The sequence below is a fragment of the Molothrus ater genome, chromosome 18 (genome assembly GCF_012460135.2).
Source record: "Molothrus ater isolate BHLD 08-10-18 breed brown headed cowbird chromosome 18, BPBGC_Mater_1.1, whole genome shotgun sequence".
NCBI classification, from domain to species: domain Eukaryota; kingdom Metazoa; phylum Chordata; class Aves; order Passeriformes; family Icteridae; genus Molothrus; species Molothrus ater.
This window is the reverse complement of record NC_050495.2, coordinates 4,008,755-4,027,438: the sequence shown is the minus strand read 5'-3', so window position 1 is coordinate 4,027,438 and position 18,684 is coordinate 4,008,755. Positions and strand designations below refer to the sequence as shown.

The 18,684-nt window shown below is 53.2% G+C and overlaps 1 protein-coding gene across 1 annotated transcript in view; it reads right to left on the bottom strand.

The window, feature by feature from the left end:
* Positions 1 to 3,193: 3,193 nt before the first annotated feature.
* The window catches only part of RPH3A (rabphilin 3A), a 32,089-nt gene continuing 16,598 nt past the window's right edge, over positions 3,194 to 18,684 (bottom strand). The window contains 18 exon segments of the mRNA XM_036393060.2: positions 3,194 to 5,920; positions 6,731 to 6,827; positions 7,286 to 7,367; positions 8,451 to 8,602; positions 9,620 to 9,676; positions 10,120 to 10,246; positions 10,825 to 10,934; positions 12,712 to 12,786; positions 13,329 to 13,408; positions 14,064 to 14,149; positions 14,151 to 14,268; positions 14,337 to 14,390; positions 14,532 to 14,630; positions 14,736 to 14,870; positions 16,865 to 16,891; positions 17,290 to 17,452; positions 17,811 to 17,897; positions 18,088 to 18,217. Coding sequence (XP_036248953.2) covers positions 5,790 to 5,920; positions 6,731 to 6,827; positions 7,286 to 7,367; positions 8,451 to 8,602; positions 9,620 to 9,676; positions 10,120 to 10,246; positions 10,825 to 10,934; positions 12,712 to 12,786; positions 13,329 to 13,408; positions 14,064 to 14,149; positions 14,151 to 14,268; positions 14,337 to 14,390; positions 14,532 to 14,630; positions 14,736 to 14,870; positions 16,865 to 16,891; positions 17,290 to 17,452; positions 17,811 to 17,897; positions 18,088 to 18,217 — 1,810 coding nt within the window. The 3' untranslated portion in view covers positions 3,194 to 5,789.

Below are 18,684 nucleotides of genomic sequence, written 5' to 3'. Positions count from 1 at the left end.
CCTGGCATTGAGACACTTCCCAAGTGCTGGAGATCCCATCCCCATCCCATCCCATCCCATCCCATCCCATCCCATCCCATCCCATCCCATCCCATCCCATCCCATCCCATCCCATCCCATCCCATCCCATCCCATGCCATCCCAAACACCCCCACACAGGGTGCATCCCTCACTCTGGCTCCACCTCCTGGGCTCTCTCCCAGTATAAACCAGTCACCATTGTGCCCAGTTAATATTCAAGCAGGGCTTAATCAGGTTCCCTTTTCTTTTCCAATTCCCTTCCCATTATCCCATGCTACTTTTCTTGGAGTGTGGAGTCTGTTGGAATCTGGGATTGATGGAAGCTGCTGACCACTCCTCTCTCCAATTGCTGTAAGTTGCACTCCCATTCTGCTGCCTGCAATAAAAAAAAAAACTGATATTTACTGTCTGGATTTTTCTTCCTCAAAAAAGTAAAGAAATTCTCAAACCACTCAAACACAGCTCCGAATTTCACTGGCACAGGAGGAGCTGAGCACCCCCTGAGCGTCTCCAGTGGCCTCTCCCACTCAAGATCCAACGTTCCCTTGTGGAATAAACATCCCAAAATTCAGATTTTCCTCCCAGGAAACTCTTTGTGGCCTCTCCAGATGGCAGCAAGACCCTCAGCACTGCAGCAGCCAGCAGCCCAGAGGAGGGGTGGGAACAGAACCATTTATTTGAGGCTGAGGGCTGATGAGATGAAAGCCATTGATCCCAGCTCCTAATTACATTGTTATCTCTGCCCTGGGAGATAAAGAGATTTCTCCCTGCTGGCTTTTGGAAAAGCTGGGCTCCAAAGCGGATAGAGGAGGGATTTATTTATTTGAGCTCCTCTGTTTTTTAAGTGAAATGTTAAAGAGGAAAAGCTTGGTTTATTTATTTTATTTTTTTCCCCCCCAGGAGTTGGGAAGCCAGGGAAGGTTTCTCTCCCGCTCCTGATGCCCAAGGATCAGGCAGGAGATGAGGAGAGCTCCATAAAATGGAATTTTTAATGAATTATGCCACAGGAGGCAATCAGAAAACAGCACAGAGGGTGTGAGCTGGGTCAGTGGGTGCTGCTGTGACCTCCTGGAGCCACGGGAGCCTTGGAGAGGAGCCACTTGGCCACACTGGATTTCACAGGAGTGGAACGAGAGCCCAAGACTTTGCCAACACCTCCATCCCATGGCTTTTCTCCAGGGATGGTCCTGGCCCCTCTCCCAAGCAGCCAAGGACCTGCCTCAGGTCCTGGCAGCTGCTAAAGGTGCTGCTGCCATCCCCATTTCCCAGCCCCCTGGATGAAGAGCAAACTGGAACTGATTTCCCAACCCCTGTGAATTCCTGCTCCTGCCCGGCCTGGCCAGCACCAGGATGAGGATCCAAATTTTGATTGCTCCAGAGGAGCAAATCCAATTAGCACAGGAGGAAAGGGGCTGGGAGAGCAGAGTGGCTCAGACATGCTGAGCTGGAATTAAAACTGGGGAGCCACCGACAGATTAGGAGATTCAAAGGATGGTCCTGAACGAGCCCAGTTTGCCATTCCTTCTGGAGAGGCTGAGAAGAAAATGGGAGGAGAAACAGGAATTAGAGGGAATAAATGCTCCTCTCTTATTCCCATGGATTTGAGCAGAATCCCTCTTTGGAATCATTTTCCACGCAGGAATTCACAACCACGGCTGGTTCTGCTTTATCAGCAAACACCACAGCAGCTTCATCCCAGAGAATCCTCATCCCAGTCTTCATCTGGAGCTGGATGGTCCCTGCTGGGACCTCCTGGGTTGGATTCCTTGCCTGGGAGGTCTTGGATGGGACTGGAATTCCTCCCCTGGGATTTCTCTGCTGGAAATGGAAAAGAGGAGGGAAAATGAATGAGGAGAACCCAACGCTGAAAAACCAAAAACATCAAAAAGAAGTTAAAGCTCAATTTTAGGGCTGCTGGGAAGGTTTTTCCCCGAGGACAAAGCCTCAACTCATCCCTGCCGCTGAAGGTTCGAGCGGCAGGAGGAGCGGTCGCCCCCAAAAATTCCCAAATTCCTGGAAATATCGGGACATCCCTGCGGTACCTCCTCGCCGCTCCATGCCTGGAGCTCCAGTGACATCTGCTGCTGTCTCTGGGCATCGCCACCGGCCCGGCCACCGCCGGGGGGGACACAGAGGGGCCATGTCCCCACCCAGGGCTGCGAGCAGGGGCTCCCACCTGTGGTGGCGTTCGCAGGGGTCGCAGGACGAGGGAAGAGATGAGAACCTCGACTCCGTGTTTCAGAAGGCTGATTTATTATTGTATGATATAATGTGTATTATGAGATAATGTGTATTATGATATATTATGATATATTATGACATATTATATTATGATATATTATATTATGATATATTATATTATATTGTATTATATTATATTATATCATATTATATCATATCATATTACATTGATATACCAAAACTACACAACACTAGACTAAAGAAAGAGAAAGGATTTCATCAGAAGGCTAGCAAGGAATAGAAAAGAATGATAATAAAATCTTGTGACTGACCAGAGAGTCCTGACACAGCTGGGCTGCGATTGGCCATTAATTAGAAACAATTCACATGGACCAATCCCAGATGCACCTGTTGCATCCCACAGCAGCAGATAACCATTGTTCACATTTTGTTTCTGAGGCCTCTCAGCTTCTCAGGAGAAAAAAGTCCCGGCAAAAGGATTTTTCATAAAATATGCCTGTGACACCCACCAGCCCTGCCCTGGGAATTGAGCCTAAAAACGCCCCAATAAAAGGAAATAAAAATATATAAATAAAAGGAAATAAATAAAAGGGAACAAATAAAAGGAAATCCTTTCTTGGTTGGAGCTGCCACCCCCCCAAGGGAGCAGCTTCTCCTTCCCAAACTGGGGGTGAGAGGGAACTGGGAGGGAAAAAAATTCTCCCACCACCATTGCTGCTTTTCCTCAGGGCTTTCACTCCCAGGCACCAAGCAAGAGGAGCCCGTGGATGATTTAAGCCTGCACTATTTTACCCAGGATATTCCCAAAACCAGGAATTCCTGTTACCCCGAGCCTGGATCTCTCTCCCAGCCACCCCAAACTTCTCAACATCTCCAACCCAACCCAATTCCAGCAGCCCCAACCCACCAGGAATTCCCAGAACTCAGGCCCTCTGTCCACCCCATGAGGTTCCTGTTCCCACAACGAATGAAAGAAGCCAAAAAACTGTTTTGTTTTTTTTTTTTTGTTCTTTTCCAATAGTCTCACTTTATTAGATACCACATCAAGAGAGGATGTTGTGCTGCATGCAGCGGAAGACTGGAGGATTTCTAATTCCTGTGTAAGGTTTTCTTTTTGTCTTTAACAGTTGTAAACTGATATTTGGCTGTAAAATCACTGCATGCGAGTCTGAATGCAAACAGCAGTAGAAGAGGCTTTTAATTTTCTTTTTTTTGCCTTTTTTTTTGTTTGTTTGTTTTTCACCATTCCCAATCCATAGGTGCATGCTTTATTTACAACAAAAAGAAGTCATTCAGGGCAGGAATTACCATCAGAAAAACTGAGAAGAGGAGGGGGCAGAGACCAGGGCTGTGGTTTTGCACATTACTGAGGAGATTGGCAAGTTGCACTTGATTTTTGGAGGTGCAAAGAGATGATCTGAGTATCCTTTTCCCAAAGAAAGCAGGCTGAACAGGGAATGGGAATACAGGATGGGAAAAGGGTAACCTTAAGTGAGTTGTTCTGCACATACAAAGGAGGCTGGGCTGCTGCAGGACTGGGAGAAATTAAGGAATTGCTTTAATAATGATTTTAAAAGATTTTTTTTTTTACCCTCAGCCACATATTTCCCCAGCACAGCTCCGTGCCCAAGGGCTGCTCTGGGTATGAACGGGAATGTTTGGGTCAGGTCCATCCCTCTGGAAAGGGTGGTGGCAGCTTGGAGTCATTAAGGTTGAAAAAGGGAGAGTCCAACCATTGATCCTGGATCCCACCATCCCATCCTGGATCCCACCATCCCACAGCTCAGCTGGGCCTGGAGCAGGGAGGCTTCACCATGGCGTGCAGAGGGGAACAGTCAAAAAATTATATTATATTAATTATAATTAATAATTATTAAAAAAAAAAGATTGTTTCAGTCTGGTCCTGGCCAGGGTGGCTCAGGGATGCCACCCTGACTGGCACAGAGGCAAAAATTCCATGGAAAAGGGGAAAATTTCCAGGTGTTTTCTTCCTTTGCACCCCAAGCCAAGCCACAAGCACCAGCACATCACCTGGGGTGATGGAAGAGGATTCCCAGCTCTGGCTGGACCCTCTGGGGTGGGTTGGGTTGGCTTTTCCCACCTGGAGATCCAAGGAGGGGGGAGCCTGTGCCAGGCTGGGCCAGCTCAGCACAGAGGGGTTGGGGACACTCAGGGCACATCAGCAAGTTCTGCTGGGGGGAGACAAAGAAAATACCAGGAAAACAGAATTCATCCAACCCAAAGAGAGGGCAGCAGCAGCAGCAGCAGAGGGTGCAGGGGGCTCGTGGGGACGTTTCACACACCATGCTCAGTGTGACAAAAAAATCCCATATATTCCATAGTGCTTAGAGTGCTCCTATCCACAGGGCCTGGGGTGATCCAGAGCCAGGGAGTGGTTCCAGAGCCAGGGAATGGTTCCAGAGCCAGGGAATGGCTCCAGAGCCCAGCAGCAGCAGCTGCAGAGAGTCTGTGCCTCCTGCTGTCCAGACCAGATCCAACAGCTCCAGGCCGTCCTTAAAGTGCAGGCTGAGGGTTCTTGTGCAGAAAACTGGGAAAAACAAAAGAAAACCAAACCAAAACAACCCAAGTTTGGAAGATCTCAGATTGTTCCAGCTAATTCCAGGAGCTGTGGTGGTTTAAAGCAAAAATCCTTGCACACATCAGGGGGCTGGGGGGAAGCAGCAGCTCCCTCAGCTTCCCTCCTGAGGAACAGAAAATCCTCGGGAGCAGGAGGGGTCTGAGGGGACCTGGGACCCCTTCAGGGCTCGGCCAGTCACTACTACACAGCTCAGAGGTGAGGAGGAGGTAGTCACAACCCTAAAACACAGCTGGGCTCCTACAGCAGCGGCGCCCCCGAACTCCTCGGGCGAAAGGACAAAAACCAACCCACACCTGGTCCCCTGCGAGCGCAGAGCTCCCTAAACCCTCCTTGTCGCTGTTATGGTGTTGGTGGTGGATCTTCTCAGCAAAGGATGTGCCACAAGATTGCTCAGGTGGGCCAGAGCAGAGGTGAAGCTCAAGCAGGACTCGCAGGATGACACCGGTGGCACCGGTTTTTTGGCCTAACCACGACGACACGGACACCAGGCGACGGTGACACCCACACCAAAGCCAAGGAGCTTTTTCCTTATTGCAACTGAGGTATTGAGATCACACAAGCAAGGACAGGCTGATGCTCCCAAGCCCAGCACTCCCATCTCCCCTAGGGGAGACGCGAGGAGCGGAGGCTGGAGGGACACAGAGCGTCGGAAACGCGACGGGAACGGAGAGAGAGAGAGGGGGGAACAGTCAGGAGGGAACTATTGCTTGCCAAAATTACACACCAGGGGAACTCAACAGCCTCCCTTCCCCAGCTGAAAATAAATAAAGGAGAATAGAAAAGATCTGGGGGAGTTTCCAGTGGAGGGGAGGACGGAGGGGGCTTGGAGGAGGAGGAGGAGGACCCTGGGATCAGAGGCTGTAGCAAGGCGTGGCTGCGCTGGAAGACGGGACACCAGGGACACCAGGGACACCAGGGACCTGCAGGGGTGTGGCAGAGGGCAGGGAGGGCTGGGCAGAGGCTCCCTTTAATCACTGGCCACGTGGTTCTCGTTCTGCAGGGTGTGCCAGCGCTCGATCTTCTTGTCCTTGTTCTTCAAACACTCGTACCAGTGTTTCAAGCGCTCACCCTTGGCCGTGATTCCCAGCTGGCAACCGCCTGGGGAAAGGGGACAAGAGCAGAGTTTGTAACCAGAGGTGCTGCTGTCATGGGCATGTTTTATGAAAAAAATCTTTTTGCCAAGATTTTTTTCTCTTGAGAAGCCGAGGGGCTTTAGAAACGAAACGTAAATAATAATTATCTGCTGTTGTGGAATGTAGCAGGTGCATTTTTGATTGGTCTCATGTGGTTGTTTTTAATTAGTGGTCAATCACATTAATTCATGGCCAATCACAGTCTAGCTGTCTCAGACTCTCTGGTTAGTTACAAGATTTTATTATTATTTTTTCTTTCCTTTTCTAGCCTTCTGATGAAATCTTTCTTTCTATTCTTTTAGTATAGTTTTAGTATATAATTTTCTTTTAATATAATATATATCATAAAATAATAAATCAGCCTTCTGAAACATGGAGTCAAGATTCTCATCTCTTCCCATGTCAAGATTGCCTTGCAAATTCAACATTTAGTGAGCCCTGAGTGAAGAACATTGCCACATTTGGTGACCTCGAGCAAGTTGCATTGATTATCCTTTCATGGTGTCATAACCACAGTGGTGCTGATGTCCAGGAAATCCTGCCATGGGCACACACCTCACACCCTGCAATGCTTTTTCCATCTCCTGGACCACAAATCTAATGGAAACGCCACGGAGACTGCTTTTCCTGCCCAAAAGATGCTGGAGGTGGGGCAGTGTAGGGGGTGCACCCACCAGATGCCATCATCCCACCTGGCAGGTGACCCACTCAGCAAACCCCATCCCAGGCACCAAACCCTGCCCCAGAGGGCAGAGCCTCCCAGCCCGTGGCTCACCGATGTAGTCGTTGGATTTCCCGATGTCGTAATCCCATACGGAAATGTCCAGGGATTTCTTGGCCAGGTCGCTGTGTTTGATGTCATAGAAGAACTCCTGCAGAAAGGAAAACACACCCTAAAAGCTGCAGTTAAGGGGTTGGGCCTGACCTCTGCAGAGCCTGGATTCAAAATCCAAGGAGAGGATGGTTAAAATGTAATTAATGAAGGAAAAATGCTCCTTCCCTGTGGAACCTCTTTTTCCAGGAGCTGAGCTCACCCCTTGCACCTACATGAGCCCTTTCCAGGTGTCCCATCAAAGCAGCACCAGTGGAGAATTTCCAGTTTCCACCCCCAGGAATGCTGATCCCACCCACATCCCCAGCTGGGATGCAGGGAGCTTTCAGGGTGTGTGGTGCTGCCATGGCAAAGTCATTCCCAAAATATTCCTGGGCACAGGAGTGGGAAAGGAGCTTGAGCAAAGAGCCAAACCTTGGGGAGTTTGTCTTCCACCTCCTCCACTCAACACAGCACTCAGTGAATTGATTTAATAATATAAAAAATATCCATCCATACCTCGTTAAATTCAGGATTCAACGTTTTCTTCTTAATCTGTGTCTTGTGCTTGGCCTTTTTTCCCATGTCGGGTTTCAGCCAACTGGGGGCAACAGAAAACAGCTCAAAATTCAAGTGCAAGAACAGTGGGAGTTCATAAGCTTAAAAAGTGAGCTTCTGGGCTGGAAGAGATTTATTTAGAGCCAGTCTCTCTTCCCACCTTCCAGAGAATGTGGGAAAAGTGTGGGGCTGGGGCTGTGCAGCCTGGCTGCAGATCCAGAACTCAATTTAGGGCTGGGATTAATTAGATCACTGATTTAAAAATGTAAAACCACCATCTTCTGTTTCTGGAAATGGAAAATGCAACAAATAAAGAGAGACTGGGAAGGGAACCTGCTCAGCTCCACTGAGCTACAAAACGAGGAGCAGAATATGTTCAACATGAGAGTCACTGAATGAGTTTGAGGGAGAACAGAGGTTTTTTTCTAAAGGCAAAGGAAAAAAAGGTGAGCAAAAACCCCACCAGGAATGGCTGCAGGGATTTCTCTGTGGTGCAGCTCACAAGGTCGGGATAAAAACCCCACATTCCCAGGAGCCATGTGGGTTTATGGGGCAGCAGGCTGGGCATGGAGGGACATGGAGCCACCTCTGTCCTGCAGCCAGGGTGGGTCAGAGGTGGAGAGAAGAACTCCCTGTCCTCCAGCTTCCACTGTCCCTGGAGTCCCACCATGCCCTTGGTGAGTCACGGGTGGGAATCCCACTCGCATGGATCGCAGGGAAGTTGGTAGTTCGAAGTTGGGTGTTGGAAGTTTTGGGTGTTGGAAGTTTTGGGTGTTGGAAGTTTTGGGTGTTGGACACCAGCCCCAAACGCACCCCACATCCCCCACGTGCCCTCTGCATGCAGACACAAGGTGATCGGTCAAGGCTTGGACTCCTGAAGTCTTTCCCAGCCTTTAACAATTCTGGGATTCTCCATGAGGCAACCACCGGGATTTGGGCACCGGGAAGTGACAGACCCAAGGGTTGGCTCAACACCACCCACACTGGGGACACCACCAGAGGTGAAGCTCAAGCAGGACCCACAGGATGACACCGGTGACACCGCGTTTGCCCTGAATTTCCGTCACTGGCTCCAGAGGAAGGAGAGCAGGCGGCTCCAGCCCGGAGCCAGCCCCGGCTCACTCACAGCTTGACGAAGGGATCCGAGTATCCGTTGGCGTCCATGGCCGCCAGGTGCACGCAGCGCACGATGCCCACGATGAGCCCGCCCTGCTGGGTGCTGTACATCAGGGACACCAGGATCTTCCCGCGCTCCTCCACGTCCCCTCCGCGATCCACCTGCAGGAGGAGCCGCCAGAGGCGTCTCACGGATGTGTTTTGTGGGAAAAAAATCCTTCCCTTAGGATCTTTTTCTCCTGAGAAGCTGACAGGCCTCAGAAATTAGACGTAAACAACGATTATCTGCTGCTGTGGAATGCAACAGGTGCATCTGTGATTGGTCTCATGTGGTTGTTTTTTAATTAGTGGCCAATCACAGTCCGGCTGTCTCGGACTCTCTGGTCAGTCACAAGATTTTATTATCATTCCATTTTCCTTTCTATTCCTTTCAAGCCTTCTGATGAAATCCTTTCTCTATTCTTTTAGTATAGTTTTAGTATATCATTTTGTTTTAATGTAACATATATCATACAATGATAAATCAGCCTTCTGAAACATGGAGTCAAGATTCTCATCTCTTCCCTCATCCTGGGACCCCTGTGAACACCACCACAGAGGTGGGCGTCAAATGTGGCAATAACGTTTCCTTCCTCACATCTCTCCTCTGGCTCAGCTGTTTGCCTTAATTTTTCCTTCTCCTAGCCAAGCTTCTGTCAGATCAGAGTGCAGTTTTCAGAGTCAAGTTTTCAGTCAGTTTTTTGTTTGTTTGTTTGAAATTAATTTTGTGTTCTACAAGCAGACTGCATTTTAATTATAATTTATGTCAGCTATGTGGGTGTGTATATGTATAATTGTTTATTATTTATTTTTATTGTGGGTTATTATTGCCTATTTGATAATTCCATTCAGAACGAAGGTGCAGCAAACAAACAAAAAATTAAGATCAGAGCTGGCTTTGAACCACTATATCTTTCTAATTTTTCCTCTTTCTCCCTGTTCTCTTTCAGTTACTGCCCTCCAAAGCCATCTCTTGTGCCAAGGAGCTTCTCTTGCATCAGGAGGGAAAACGGCGTGGAGGAGGAGGGATGGGATGGATACCAGGGAATGTGGGATCTCCAGGACAGGGGAGCAATGGGGTTGTACACAAGGGATGGTGGAAAGGACATGGATGGAGCTTGTCCTGCTCCAAGGACTCACCTCCTCCTCATACAGAGCCATCCCACGGGATGCGCCGGTTGTTCCGGCGCGCTTCGTCTGGGATGGGAAAGGGACAAGGAGAATGCCATGAGTGACTGGGAGAGGAACCATCCCACAGCAAAAAAACAAAACCCTGGGAATGCATGCAGCCCAGCTCCTGCACTGCACTCCAAAGTGCAAGGAGGACCTCAGGAATCTCCATCTGCTCCATCCCCCCCCATCCCAGCGGATTCAACGGGGGACAGAGCAACCTGTCCCCTCCACCACGGTGACATCCACCCCCAGGGGCTGGCAGTGCCAACAGGAGCCGGCCCTGGGGTCACTTCCCATGGATTCCCACCAGGATCTTATCTCCTGGCCTTGGGATGTCACATCAGCCCAGGCACAGGTGGGAATGCAACTCCAGAAGGTGCCAGGGAAGCCAGGCACCTCCAGCCCCTCCCTGCATCCCTCAGGTGCCATTTCCAAGGGGAACAGAAGGAATTTGCACCGACACTCACTGCTATTACTCTCTCCAGGCAGATGTTGAAGTTCTTTTTCTGGTTGGCTTTGAGTTTTTTCAAGGCAACTCTGGTTTCTCCAATAAACTCGTTGTGGCCAAATTTGTCCTCGTCACACACAGAGATCCTGGAGGGAAGAGGGAAAGGGGAACATAACCAGGCTGGAGCAGTGCCCGACTCCAGAGCCAAACCCATCCCTGCAGGGGCACTGCTGGGGAGAGGGAAAAACAAAACAAAACCCCCCAAACCCACCCTTGATGTGGATTTTCTCTGACCAACAGCCATCAACCCCCAAATTTCTATCTTAAAAAAAAAAAAAGTCAACATTTTAAAATATTTGCTTTGTGATGGGCAAGAAATCAAGAGGTGGAAGTTTTAAGTTTTCTGAGGGGAGAAAGAGCCATAAATTTTAAGAGATATTTATATGGAGTGTTTTTCTGGGCTATTGTCAAATCAGCAGAGATGCACATCTCTACAATGATAAAAATCATAGTATAATCAATAATCTACTATTAAACGAAAATGTCAAAATGCCAGTTCTCCTCTCTTCAAAGAACCATCCAGATGACCAAAGCCATGTTGATTTTAACCCAAAACTGCATTTCTCACAGCCCTAACCCCCCCCTGCACTCCTGGGCGTGGTGCTGGGAGCGAGGACACCCTGAGCCCCACCCTGTGGGACCCCTGGGCTCCTGCTGGCCTTGCCTGAGGGTTTTCCTCTGCATGTCCTCGTCGGTGATGCCGTGGTACACCAGGGTCTCGTTCCACACCGGGTTCCGAGTGTTGCGCAGCGTCTTCGTCCTCAGCTTGTTCGACTGTGGGGTCACACAAACGCAGGGGAATCAGTGTTGACTTCATGGTTTATCCCAGAACCCCGGGTCCCTCCCCTGATAATTCCCTCCCAGGTGTGTCCGTCTCCTCTCCTTTCCCCTCCCAGCACTGTCTGTCAGTCCTGGAATTCCAGAAGGGCTTCGAGTGATTGGCAGACTCAAAGGATGCCCTCTACCCCTGGGGGGCATTGGGCCATCCAGGTGTCCTTTGTCCCTTTGTCCCTCCCCTCCTGTACCTGCTGGTGGCCTCCCTGCCCCTTCCCTGCCCCTCTCCCCGGGGTTCAAAGGAGCAGCAGCCACGGGCTCAGGGAGTTCTGTTGGAGCTGGTGCTGCATTCAGAGGCCTGAGGGCCAGAATAAAGCTCTGGATCCAAACCCTCCATCAGAACTGACTCCTTTCCTTCACCATGGCCTCAAAGCTTCCCCACCAGAGGGAAACCTGAGGAGCAGCCCCTGTTATGGGGGGAAGCTCCATCCCAGCACCACCAGAGCTCCTGCAGGCCTGGACTCATCTCCACGTGCCCAGCTGCAGCACCCAGCCAGCCAAAAGTGTCTGTGGGGTGAAACACCACACACCCAGCCGGCCAAAAGTGTCTGTGGGGTGAAACACCACACACCCAGCCAGCCAAAAGTGTCTGGGGGGTGAAACACCACACACCCAGGCAGCCAAAAGTGTCCCTGGGGTGAAACACCACAGTTGCCACTATTTAGTTCAGCCACAGGGCCCAGACAAGCCAAGGCACATCCCATCCACAATACTGGTGATATTCCAATACCCCAGGATTCCTCCCTGCCCAAATCCCAGCTCCTGGCAGGGGTGCCCCATCACAGCTGGCACAGCTGGGTGATGGTGAGCTCCCAGGGAGCACTGAGGTGGAATTTTGCACAAGCACCAGGGATTTGGTGACATGGGGTGGATGGGAGAGACTGGATTTTGTCACTCCCTGGAGTTTATTCCCTCAAGGAGAGGGGGAAAGGTGTCCAGGGCAGGATGTGAGGGCTCAGGTCACAGCTCTCATGGTCTAAAGGAGGTGACAGTGGGGGATTGAGGAGCTGTCACTTTGCTTGAGTGTCTTTCACAACCACACATTCAAAATCTTAAAAAATAATTGAAATAAATATCAGCAAATGAGAGCAGTAGAAATCAAAGCAATTCCCAACATCACACCTGGATTTCCTCCAAACAAGACCAGGTGTCCCTGTGCATAAAGCAAAGCTGGAAAATCAATCCAATTTCTTTGTATCAGTTTTCCCCTGGTTTTACTCCTTGTTCCTCTGAGCAGAACTCTGCTGTACCCTCTAAGCAAAGAGCCAACACTGCTGGTGGTCATTCCTTCCTCAAGATTTGCCCACCCAGATCAGCTCAGCTGGGCTGGGCAGGGAGATTTCCAGGAATTTCCTGGAAATGATGGAGCCACAGTTTCCCCCCAGTTCTCTCCCCACAGCTCCACCAAGAACGTGCTGCAGCTTCCAAGCAAATGGATAATTCCAGCCCTGGGCATAATTAGATTTTTGGGCAGATGTTTTGTGATGCATTAACAGCAATGCCTCCTCTGGAGCTTCCCTCCATCCCTGAGCAGATTCCTGCCTGCAGGATGAGCTGTTCCTCGGGTCTGGGAGAGCATCTGGGAGCATCCTCCCTGTTCAGAGACACCCCCAGGGAAAACAGCAGCGAGCAAAGAAATCAACAGGGAAAATCTGATCTGAGGGGGACTTGAGAAACCTCTGCTCCACCCCCAGCACCAAACCTGGCAGAGCCTCACCTTGCTGGCTCCAGGCAGGAGGTGCAGCTTCACATAGGGATCAGCCAGGCCATTGGAATCCATTGGTTTTAAGCCCTAAAAAAGGATAAAGGAAATGTAGGATGTGAATTCTCCTTCAGCAAAGAGAAAAATATGCTCGTGAAAAACGCAAAGAGAAAATGTGTTCAGTGACCCAAGAGCCTCTGCCCCAAGCAGCTGTGGGTGCCAGGATGTGCTGAACCAACCCTTCCCAGGAAAAATCAGCATTGTGGAATCACAGGATGGTTTGGGTTGGAAGAGACCTCAAATACCATCAAGTTCCACCCCCTGCCACAAGCAGGGACATCCTCCACTATCCCAGGCTGCTCCAAGCCCTGTCCAACCTGGCCTTGGACACTTCCAGGGATGGGGCAGTTTCCTGGGAGGACTGTTCAAGGGCATCACCACTCCCACAGATCTCTTGGATCCACACAAGGAAAAGGCCCCCAGCCCTCCCCAGCCAGGAGCAGCTGTGCCTGGAGCCTCCCAAGGGAGCAGCCTCTGCCAGCAGCACACGGCTTCCTTCCCATTGTACCAGAGAAACTGGGAGCCAGATGGATTTAATTTAGGAAAAGGGGGGAGAAAGGAGGAGCTCTTGCCTTGGCCTTGATGAGGGTGCAGTGCAGGGAGCTGTTGTCCTGGTCGTAGAGCAGGCTGAACTCCAGAGCTCCCAGCGTGGCTGACAGCGAGGGAAGAGGAGGAAACAACCTCGTTAAAACCCCAGCCAATAACTGCATTTAATCATCCCCAATTAGTAATAATTGGGAAGATTTGCGGGTCAAATGTAAAAGCTGTTTAATGCAGTGACACTGCGCTGGCAGCGGCCAAACCGCCGCAAATCCAGGCGGATTCGGGAGCTCTACACAGCTTTGGAGGGCAGGGACTGCCCAGGGAGAGCAGCCTGGGGCTCTGGAGCTGACTCCAATATTCTGCAGGCAAGGGAGGAGTAACACAACCAACCCTTCCCACAGCAATTCCACCCTGGAGCACCCTGAGGAGATGGGACAGCAGCTCCTCCCAAGGCTGGGCTCAGCACCTGGCTCCCGTCTTGGCTCTCTAGAAACCAGCTCAGGCTCGTGCTCCTTCATCCCAGGGATGAAGAGCAGGCACAGAGGGCATCAGCTGCTCCAATCCAAGCACCTGATCCCGACCCCAGCAGCTCTTCCCACCCAGGATGTTCTACCACAGATCCTCCCCCTCAAACCCCCGCCCCAGCTCCGAGCCTGGCAGGGAAGCATCATTCCCTAAGGACTTTCCCTGCTGGACACCCACCCAGCAACCTCCTCCAAATCCTGCACTTCCCAAAGAAACTCCCTCCCTTCCCGGGTACATACTGCCTTCATCCGAGTCGTAGCTGTTGGCATCCTCCTCCTCCTCCTCTCGGGGCTGCTGCTGCCTCTGCGGGGCGGCGGCTGCGGGCAGGGGGCTGGCTGGGGGCAGGGGGCTGCCAGCCTGGCCTGTCCTCCCTGCCGGGGGGCGCAGCCAGGCCCCCTCCCCGCTCCTCCCTGGCAGCTCCACGGGCCGGCTCCGGGGGGCTCGCTGCGGGAGGGACCCTGTTAGCCCCGACCCGCGGTGCCCCCCAGAGCCCGCAGCCAGCCCGGGCTTACCTTGTCTGTCCGGGAAGCGGGCGGGACCCCCGGGACCCGGCCTTGCCGCTGCAGCTGGGGACACAGAGGCGGCATCAGCGCCTGGGACATCTCCTGGTGGCCTCTCCCACCACACTGAGCCCATGGGGTGTCCCCAGGCACAGAACCATTGGCTGTGCTCCCCTCCCCTCCCCTCCCATCCCCCTCCCATCCCACCTGCGGGTGGTGCCGCTGCCGGGGCAGATCCAGCGGCGGATGCAGCGGTGGCCGGCGGGGGCGGCCGCTGGCCTTGCACGGAGTTGGTTCTCTTCACACCTGCAAGGACAGGGGACGATCAGCAGAGAGCACCCGCAGATGACTCCTGGCTTTGTGTCCCCCCATCTGTCCCGTCCAGGGATGCAGGAGCAGCTCCGCTCTCACCGGGGCTCCGGCTGACGCCGCTCTCAGCGTAGTCCCGGCTGTCGCTGTCCCCAGCGGTGTCCTCGTTGCCACCCGGACCTGGCCGGCCCTCGGCTGCTTTGCGGCTCCCCCGGGCGGCCGCTGTGCCCTCGGTGCCTGCAGGGAGAGGGAGAAAGGAGCGGTGAGGCTGGAAAAGCGAGCTGCCATCCCTGGCCTGGGTGCCAGCAGCAGGGGGACAATGGGCACGGCCACTGCAGCAGCACCTCCGAGCTGAGCTCCGGGCACTGCGGCAGGAGGGCTCTGCACCATCAAACCTGCAAACCTGCACACAGGAAATCCCCGAGGACACGGAGAAACAAGGCCTGAGGTTCCATCACCCGGTCCTCAGCACCCATCAAACAAACCCCTGATGGCACCACAGCTCCACATTCCTGGGATTTGGCAGGGGGGGGGCGGGGTGTGGAGGATCCTATTTTCCTTCAGCTGATCATCTCCCATTTATTAAGGAGACAGCCGTGGCAGCTGCCTCTGCCTCTCCCTTCCATCCAGGGATCCGGCAGTCCCAGCGGATCCATCCCAGCCCGGCGCTCCGGGCTGATGGATGGCGACCCCGCGGACGTGACGGGAAAGGTCTCGGCGCTCACCTGGCTGCTGCTGGAGACGCCAGGGATAAATCTTTGCCGTGACATAAATGGGCTGTTTCTCCTTGGCTGGGCTCTCAGGGTCACCGGGCGTGAGGACAAAGCAACAGATTGCAGGGGGGAAAGGAGGAGGGAGAGAGGAAAAAACACCGGGAATGCTGAAGAGCAGGGAGAGGGGGGGGGAAATGAGCATCCAGGAGCAGGGGCCCCGTGGTGCAGAGAGAGCCGTGCAGTAAATAATTTTCCGAGGGAGCTGTAGGAAAATCATGGGCACGGCAGGAGCATGCTGAGCACCGGGAGGGACGTGCGGAGCTGGCAAAGCCTTCCCGACTGCAGGAGCCGTCGGGATTAATAAAAGCTGCCCTTGGGGCTGGGAGGTTTAAGGCACCGGCTAGGGGAGTGATTAAATTGCCTTAATTAAGTGCTTCCCCCAGCTGCTGCTGCATGGGAAGAGGGAGATCGTCAGCTGGGGGAATCAGAACCTGGGCAAAAGAAAGGGTGGGATGGAGGGGACCATTCCAGGCGGGAAGTGTCCCTTCAGCCCCCCTTTGCCTCTTCCACGGAGCCAAGGAAGAGGAGAGTTTGCGGCCACTGTGCTGCTCCCAATTTAATTATTGCCCAAATGAGGAGCACAAGGTGTTGGAGGGGAATCAGAGATCCTTATCCCCTTGGCATCCCATGTGGAAGTGTGAAAATGGGGGCTGTTACTCAAAATGAACCCCCAGAGAGACCTTCTCGCTCTCCACACCTCCCTGACAGGAGCCACATGGGGGTCAGGGTCTTCTCCCAGGCAAGAAGCAACAGGACAAGAGGAAATGGCCTCAGGTTATGCCTGGGGGGGTTTAGGTTGGATATTAGGGAAAATTTCTTCACTTGGAAGGATTGTCCAACCCTGACACCACTGCCCAGGAGTCCCTGTCCCTGTGTGGGGATTTGAACCCTTGGGGACATCAGTCAGTGGAGGCCTTGGCAGTGCTGGAGCAATTATTGAACTCCATGAGCTTTGAGGGCTCTTCCAAACTGAATGATTCCACCACTGGAAGTGCCAGAGGGTGCAAGGAACAACCAGAACAAGCCACTGCTGCGCCGTGCACAGCACAAGGCTGGGCTGCTCCATCCCCCACAGGCAGGCACAAGCCCCCACGAGCCTCCTCAACTTTCCCTGGGAGGTTTTCCAAGGATTTCTGGTTAAATAACCGGAAAAAAAAAAACCCCAAAAAAAAATAAACACAAAACCCACCTGCCCCTCCCAGCAGGACCCAACACCCATGGAGGCGGCTCCGGAGCGGCAGCGGCTCAGCCCCGGCGTGTGCGCGGGAGGTGGGGAAGCCCCGGGATAACCCTGGAATAACCCTGGGATAACCCAGACCCCCGCAGGGTGGGCGGCAGCAGCAGCAAGGAGCGATCCTGCTGCAGCATCCCGAGGGAAACTGGGTGGGAAAAAGCCTTGGGAAGAGAAGGAGGCAGGGACGGGCTGGGCACAGGGAGGGGACAAAGGCCGGTGCTTACCCTCGGTGTCCTCGGCATCCGCCTGGCCTTGGGGGCACAAACAGAGCGAGAGGGGGTGAAGCTGCGGCCCACGCACCCCCAGCCCCATCCCGGGATGCCCTGCCACTGTTTTCCCAGATTTCCCTATTTTGTCCCTATTTTTTTAAGGCTTCCCCATCACCACGTCCCTACCCAGGCACTGCCCAAACTCTCAGCTGGGCCCTGATCCCCACCCGGGGCTGCTTTGTTCGAGGATGTCCTGCAACCCCACCTGGATAAAACCTGGATCAAACACCTCCAGCTCCACTGCCACCCCCTTCAGGACACAGGCAGCAGCCACACGACTGCTCTGGACGCTTTTCCCCCAGGATTTTCCCATGCTGAGGACGGGAAGGAGCCCCAGAGCCTCGCTGGCAGTGCTGGGGGCAGCCCCTGCTCTCACCTACCTCGGGTGGGTGCCCGGGAGGGGAGTTTGGGGTCCGGGGCGGGCGGCTCGGCCGGGCAGGGCTCGCTCGGGGTCTGGGGTCCCTTCTTGCTGATGGGCATCGGCTGTGGCAGCATCTGCTTGGGCAAACCCTTGAAGAACCAGGCACCGGAGCGTTTCCACACCTGTGGGAGCAGGGCCAGGCCTCTCAGGGCTTCACACCACTGTGGTCCTCCTCCAGCGACCCCACACCCCCACCCTGCAGCCCATCCCGCTCATTAATTAATCGATTAACACCCTGGCTCATGCTGCAGCAGCCAATCTCTGCCCTCAAGAGCTCCTTGGAGCCCCAGAGCTCTGTTTTCATGAAATAAAACATCATTTTGTGTAGAAAACAAAACCATCCTACAAGAACCACGGTCAAACAGCTGCTGGGTGAGGCTGGGTGGTGCTGGAGGCCCCTGGGAGGCTGAGTCGGGCCTGTCTTGGAGGTGTGGGGACAGAGGGGACAGCAGGGACAGAGGGGACAGGGGCCACACGCACCTCCCGCTGCTCGCTGCAGATCTTGCAGAGCCAGATGGCCTGGGGCCGGTTGTTGGTGGTCTGCACCCCACACTTGGTGCACACATTCTGCGGGCAAAACAAAGATCTGAGTGACACCGGTGCCACCAAAATGTCCCCAACACCAGCAAGGAGAGCTCTGCCTGTGCAACCACCAGCGAGCTATGGAAATGGGCACCCAAAATCTGCGGTGCCCCCGGGCTGGGGGGGTTTGTGGGGTTCAGGGGGGGGTGTCTCACCTTCAGGGGGGGGGTCTCACCTTCTTGCAGTCCTCACAGACGACGCAGGCAGAGCCCCTTGTCCCCAGCTGCTCCCCGCAGAGGATGCAGCGGTTGACGCCGTCCCCCAGCACGCTGCGGCGCATGTCCTCCAGCCGGGTCATCAGGCGCCTGCAGAGGGCACAGGGACATCAGGAAGGGCACAGGGAATGCCAGGAGAAGGGCAGGACACGGGGGCAGGCCCTGCTCCACAGCGTTGGCCACTGCCTTGGGTCTGGTTGTTCCTTTTCCAGGTGTTGCTCCCCATGGAGCATTTCCCTTTCCAGCTATGGGACAAAAGCACATCCCAGGGGTAGAGAAGATTCCAACGGTTTGTATGGCGCAATATCGACTTCCAGGGAGCTCCATGGACATGGAAAATCCATCCAAGGCAGCAGCTTTGCATGGAGTAACTTGTCCCTAAATGGAAACCTTTCCACCCAGTCCTGCAGCTGCCCATGAAGAGCTGAAGGAGGAGATCCTGGAAGGGCTCTAATGAGGACTGAATTTTAATTAATTAATTTGCTTATTATCTGAGGAAAAAACACTGCATATATTTGATGGCAATTCTTACAACGAAATGAAAGCCCACTGGAGGC